We start from the raw sequence: 6,742 nt of genomic DNA on the forward strand, positions 1-6,742 counted from the left end.
TTTGCCACGCAGCCATACCTAATGACCTCGCACACAATTTCTGCTTGTGTCCCAGCCGTTGATTTGCCACGCAGCACACTTAATAAGGTCCCTTAAAGTTGAGTTTTGGTGCCTAATTAAAACCTTTTTTGGTGTGGCATTGCCAAAGAAAGGACACCTTTAATTGCATATGGAAAAGCACATATCTCTAAGACCTTAACAAAGGATATAGTTAGAGTATTATTTAATAGGGAACTAGAGTAATTGATCACAGCATAGTAATAGAGGAAACAATGCATGTAATGTTGCTTATTTATTGCTAAAATGGTAGGGTTTTGGGTAAAGTGATGACCAAATTAATTGATGACAACATAGTAATAGAGGAATGATGCAAGGTGTGTTGTTTATTTAATGCTGTGATGGTAGGGGTTAGGAGTAAAGTGATGGTTGGGTGGATAAAAATATTTATATGCTTTCTCTCTCTCAATATAAGGTTCTAGGACATTGTTCTTTCACCTCTTTAACTTCCTTATAGTTCCTTGTCTCCTCTCCATCCTCATAGCTATATTGTTATCATATCATCTCTCTCTCTCTCTCAAGCTGCATTTGCATTTGTGATCAATTCCAAGCATTTGCCCTCATCCTGACAGCTAATCTCCCAGTCTTGAGCATTCTAACACTCTCACAATCCCATCTTTGATCATCCCTTCAATTCATCATCCACTACAATGCCCGACGTAAGTTGTACAAGCTGCTCAAGTTTGATACATTGCCACTGCACTTGCTCTTTACTGCTAAGACCATTGCTAATTCCCATTTTGAAGTTCTCTGCTTATATGATCTTGCATTAATTTTGCTATTTTGGGTGGGTGGCTGGGCTGCTGTTGCATTCAACAAAATACTGACAGGAGGAAAAGAAAGAGAAGAAGGATGAAGACAAGATTGTGCTGCAAGTGGACATGCATTGTGAGGGGTGCAAAGACAAAGTGAGGAGGGCCTTGAAGTGCTTTCCAGGCAAGATAGATGCCCTGAATTCTCTGTCTATATGTGTCACACACACACACACACACTCACTCACTCACTCAAAGGAGGTGACCTGATGTTTGGACTGCTTGGAATTGGGGTTGTCAAAACAGGACTGGAGAAAATTGAGGTGGATATGAAGGAGCAGAAGGTGACTGTCAAAGGAAAGCTAGATGCAAGGAAAGTTTATGAGACTGTGAAGAAAAAGAGTGGCAAGAGGACTATCCTCTTGTACCCAGACTTGAAGAAGGTAGATGAACAGAAGAAGGAAGAACCTAAAAAAGATGAGGTAGTACAGCCATCTTAGCTGTCTCTGCTAATCGATTACATATTGGACTTCAATGTACTGATCTTAGTAATTAGCCAGCTTATTTTGAGACTACCTATGATTTTTTTTTTTGAAAAATTTGGAAATTTAGATCCAATACCTCTGATTTTGTTTTTTGAAACTATTTGCACTGCTTTGCGGACATGTTGCTTGATGTACTGATCACATGCATGTGGCCAGCTCTTATCAGATCCAAATTTTCAGTTGATTTAGTGATGGAATGGAAGAATTTCCCCACTGGTTTTTTTGTGGCATCAGATTCTCAGTTTTTTGTGTCTGGCTTTGCAGCCTCCTCCTGATCCTGAGATTACTGTGGTATTGAAAGTGAACATGCATTGTGCGGCTTGTGCCAAGCAAATAAAGAAGAGCCTGGAGAAAATGTCAGGTAGCTATTGCTCTCTGCTTTCTTCACAATACCTGGTTTTGTGTTGGAAATATACATGCTCATAAATATCCATTTCGGAAACAATACAAGCTGCTAGGGATTGCTTTTGAGGGGTAAATGATGTGCCATGTTTCTTTTTGACATAGTATGCGTGCTACTGCCCTGATCTCTCGCATGTAGATGCTGAAACATTCTTGGTTTTTGATTGAACTAATCAGGTTCAGAATTTGCTTGTTACCTCCTTTGGATTATTTTCATCATTTGCTACCATCTAAAGTGGTGAATTGAATGGATTGGCTGGTTTACTCAACAAACATAAATTTATCTGAACTGTCTTTTCTGGGTTGGTGCATGGATTTAGGAACTGAATCATGGACTTTCTGTTGTAGAATTGGTGTGATAACACTGTCAAGTTTTCTCTTTTAATGAAGGAAGTTGCTGGCTTTAGCAGGGGTCACAGAGGTTTCTGTGGATGTGGGCAATGGTATTGTCACTGTTAAGGGTAGAAATATTGATCCCAAGAAGGCATGCGATCGGGTGAAGAGGAAATCTGGGAAGCATTGTGAGATTGTGCCACCACCACCACCGCCCCCAGAGGAGAAGAAAGAAGATAAAAAACCAGAGAAGGAAGAGAGCAAAGAGGAAAAGCCAGCGGAGGAGAAGAAGGAAGAGGAGAAGAAGGAGGAGGAGAAGCCAGCTGAAGAGAAGAAGGAAGAGGAGAAGCCTGCCGAAGAGAAGAAAGAAGAGGAAAAACCCGCCGAGGAGAAGAAGGAAGAAGCACCAGCTGAGGAGAAGAAAGAGGAAGAGAAGAAGGACGAAGCGAAGAAAGAAGAGAAGGCAGCTGAAGAGAAGAAGGAAGAGGCTCCTGCAGCAGCTGCTGCTGAGGAGGAGGCAAAGGTTGAGATCAAGAAGTACGAGTACATCCCGTATCGGAGCGTTCCCGAGTATGTGTATCCGCCACAGTTGTTCAGTGATGAGAACCCCAATGCCTGCTCTGTCATGTAGACTTATCAGTCTGGAAGCCCCAACAGATATACACTCTAAATTACCAGACACATTTTTTGATGAGGGATATGTGCTATCATCTATGCATGTTCCCGAAGGGACAAATCAAAATCAGAAGGCACATCATGCATTGCTGGACATCAGAACTACCTCTCATGAGTGGAGCACTAGCTGACAAGCTTGTCTGTGCTTGGCTTTTTGTCCATCACCGCCTTTTAGAACCGAGGTGATGATCTTCCTTCCTCTGCTGAGACGGCATCTGTGCATCTTTTGGTGGAGTATAGACAAGTCTACCAAGGCCAGCCTTATTGTAAGCATCTTCAAAGATGATAGGGTGCAAGGCAAAAGCCCTACAATTGTATATAAAGGCACTGCTGTGATTTTTTTCCTTTGTGGCTATTTCTATTTGGGACCCATAATACCTCTTGCTCTGTATTATTATGAGAGAATGAAATAGAACTGGATGGTTTCCCTTCTTAACAGCCTTTGGGTTACTGGAATTCAAGGATCTGCTTTTGCAAATCTGTTTCTGTTCTGATTGATATTGAACTACAATAAATATGCAATCTCTGTTCAAATTTGATCTTAACGATATTACGCAATCATGTCTATGTCAAAACACATTTTGTTTGAGCCTTCAGTGATCTTGCTAATCAGAGCTCTGCTGCCAATGAATGATACTGCAACTGCAACAAATTCACAAAATATGTTTCATGATGTTAACAATATTACACAAACCATATATTTGTCAGAATTACATTTTGTTTGAGCCTGCATTGGCCTTGCCCACAAGAACTCTGCTGCCAATGAATAATATCTGAAGGCTTCAAATCAATGCACATCCCATCCCCATCTTAAAATTCACCAGGTTTTGCCAGCAAGGAATGGTTCATCTCAGATATCAAAGCATCTTGCCAGGATAAAGTAACTTCACAACCCTTTTATGCTCTACTTAGGTTTGCTAAAGCATTTTGATCCCGACTTAGTGCAATTTCCTGCCCAACCTTATTTAAATTTGTGAAGCTTGTATTAGAGAGCATTCCTCCGTGTATGATTGAAGCTTGTCCAGACAGTGAGAACATGTTTACTGTCAAGATGGATGGAAAATGCTACAGCTAGCAAGGATTTGGGGTTGAGGATAATGGCAGATTGTTGAGACAAATCCTTTTCTTTGGAATCCAAGAACTGGTTACAATTTGTAACTGAAATGATTTGTATGTGTCTCCACAATGATGATATATGATATTATATGCTTACAATTGGAATGATACCTTATGATCTCTAAACTGGTTTAGAATATCTAACTCAAATTGTCTGTATGTGTCTCCAGAATGATGATACATGGTAGAGGCCTACAATGATGATACAGTATCATCATGGTCTTGTACCCATCGCAGAGCGATTGGCGTCAAGGCGGCAGCAGTCCAACTGCACGCAGGATGAGCTCATAATGTTGTGCATGAAGTGAGTGTAGGCATGTGGGGTTAAGGGCCATATGTTCTGATAATTAATCTAGTTATATTTTCTTTGGAAATAAGTGGATTCAATAAATTTTCATTGAATATAAGTGGATTTGATTATTGGATTTATTGTGGAATTTTATTCCATTGATTTGCCACATAATAGTGACTGGTGTGCTAGTCAAGTAAAAGGGTTAAAGCATGAATAGGTGGTACCAAAAAGTAATGTCTTAAGACACCAGGACACACTCTCCACGTGCCCAGCAAAACATAACCTATCATGCTACAGCTCAATGGATAGATCCTTCATGAGGATTAAGAAGTACATAATCCAACAAAATTGTATAAATCTTACCAGACATACTTTGAATTTTGTACTCATAATAATGTTACAAAACCCTGTTTTTTTTGAAGGGCTGGTGCTTCATAAGTGGATTAAATAGGACCACTGATTCATGTGTTAACCCTAGGGTGTATCAGAGAATGGTCTGGGGCTTGGAATCTTCAGGCTCTCACTGTGTGCATAACCATATACAGAGGAATACAAATGCAGTAAGGTGCGAGTGTAGACAATGGAAGCCATATACGAAATAACAAAATTCCTAATAATTTGCGCGTGAAAATGATCAGAATCAAATAGGAAAGCAAATCCCCAATAATTTGCAAGTGTTACAGATAATTAGACACAAGATACAGTAATCAGCATCATTAAATAGGAAAACAAATTCCCAATTATTTTGCAAGTGATGTAGATAAATCGGAATAAGATTAGGGACAAAATAGATAATCAATATCAAAAAGGAAAACAAATCTCCAATAATTTGCAAATACAGATGATGGGTAAAAATGCAGTCTCGTCAAGAGATTGACAAGTATATTTCTGTTTCTGGGTGATGGGGGAGGGATATGCAATCGAGCTGCTACAACGAAGGGAATCTGCGGCAGGGCTGGGCAATTCTCACACGCAAAGGAAGCAGGGAAGAAAAGGGCGCCGACGTTACAAATCCCACGTACTAGCAATCAGAAGCACAGTTTCAATGCCCGTTCACTATTGCTATGATTGATGGTTGATGGTGATGATGATGATGATGATGATGATGATGATAGTAGTGTGCCTTGTGCTAGATCCTCAGAGATCCTCTAGGCTCTAGGCCTTGGCGTGCCCTTTGGGTTTGATGTTACTCGTGTACCTTTGAAGCCAACCCACAAGTAATCTTAGACATTTCCCCATGTGGGAGAAGGGACTCTTCTCCCTTGTTTTTCCCTAGAGTGTTCCAACATCATGAGCTTCCTACTCTTCCAAGGCATTGCATACCTAACTAGGGGGTGCGGTTCAGGGGCAGGCAACCGCACTCTATGTGTGCGCGCACGCACGTGTGTGTGTGTGTGTGTGGGTGTGTGGGGCTAGGTATGTGGGCCCTCCCTCGCAAAAAGCTCATGATATTGCCGAAATTCACATTGTGGGAATTATAGTGGGAGTTTGTCCAAAGCTTCTTATGACCCATGTCAAAAAACCCTAACATAGTGTTTTGACGAAATTAGACTTCTTTTTCTCTTTTGAGATATATGTGTGTAGAGTTGTGTCACATGAAGTAAAAATCAAGAGCCCACATCTTTTGCTCAAGCAAGGCACATTCCATGGTGCCAACTTTTCATTTTGTCGTGTGCTCATTTTAATAATTGATAAGGGAAATAGTCAAGCTCTTAAAAAGAGAAAATGAAACTAAAAAACCAACTAAGTATTACTTAGCTAGGGATAATTCCCCCCTCAAGCACATGCTACATCCCATCCCCCTACCATTACAATAGCATGCATGTCCTTACGGCCAATGCTAACAATTTGGTCATAACATTGCCACAAAGCTTGCATTAAGTAGAGGTACAAAAAAAATGATGTTTACACATTCCAAAGAGACCACCACTAAGCTTAAGGAACCCTATACAACATTAACAAAAAAAGGGCATGAACCCCACACAATAGTTATAGAAAAGGGACTCTAGGCCCAATACACTATCAAGTTTGGCATTCCTAACATAGTTCCATCCTTTTCTGAGACCAAGTGATTTGATATTAGAGAAAGCAATCAATAAGACCATAATTTCATTTGAAGGTCAACTTACTCTCACGCACAGCACACATGCACGTGCAAACACACAAACACAAACGCACACACACGCGCACGCGCACGCACACACACACACACACACACACTCTCTCTCTCTCTCTCTCTCTCTCTCTCTCTCTCTCTCTCTCTCTCTCTCTCTCTCTCTCTCTCTCTCTCTCTCTCTCTCTCTCTCTCTCTCTCTACCAAAGGGAGTATCCCTTTGATGAAGTCTATCATCTACACTTGTTGAGAAATGTGGTACCTTGAAGCACACACATAAAGGTGCTTGCTATGACATGCTTACATGGTGAGGAAAAAGATGTAGAGGAAAGTGTACATATTATGACTTGTTGAAAGAAGATTCATTGTGTACAAGATACTACCTAGAATGTTAGGGATATGTCTTGCATGGGGACAAGGTCAAGTTTGTGGTATCTTATGGCCAAAATCCTTATCT

At 40.7% G+C, this 6,742-nt stretch overlaps 1 protein-coding gene across 1 annotated transcript; it reads left to right on the forward strand.

Moving 5' to 3' along the window:
- Positions 1-457: 457 nt before the first annotated feature.
- On the forward strand, positions 458-3,200 carry LOC148017098 (heavy metal-associated isoprenylated plant protein 4-like). The gene is made up of 5 exons (XM_087662493.1): positions 458-716; positions 888-993; positions 1,116-1,291; positions 1,619-1,715; positions 2,167-3,200. Exons 1-5 carry the CDS (start codon positions 708-710, stop codon positions 2,718-2,720), a joined length of 942 nt encoding a protein of 313 aa, XP_087518619.1. The 5' UTR covers positions 458-707; the 3' UTR covers positions 2,721-3,200.
- Positions 3,201-6,742: the final 3,542 nt, after the last annotated feature.

The sequence above is a fragment of the Lygodium microphyllum genome, chromosome 22, assembly GCF_053477565.2.
Source record: "Lygodium microphyllum isolate KBCC chromosome 22, Lygodium_microphyllum_v1.1.10, whole genome shotgun sequence".
NCBI classification, from domain to species: Eukaryota; Viridiplantae; Streptophyta; class Polypodiopsida; order Schizaeales; family Lygodiaceae; genus Lygodium; species Lygodium microphyllum.

What these genes read in the sequence shown, in the direction of transcription:
- LOC148017098 (XM_087662493.1), top strand. An exon ending in GGCCTTGAAGTGCTTTCCAG is followed by an intron (nt 994 to 1,115) that starts GCAAGATAGATG and finishes TTGTCAAAACAG; the next exon opens with GACTGGAGAAAATTGAGGTG. An exon ending in AAGAACCTAAAAAAGATGAG is followed by an intron (nt 1,292 to 1,618) that starts GTAGTACAGCCA and finishes CTGGCTTTGCAG; the next exon opens with CCTCCTCCTGATCCTGAGAT.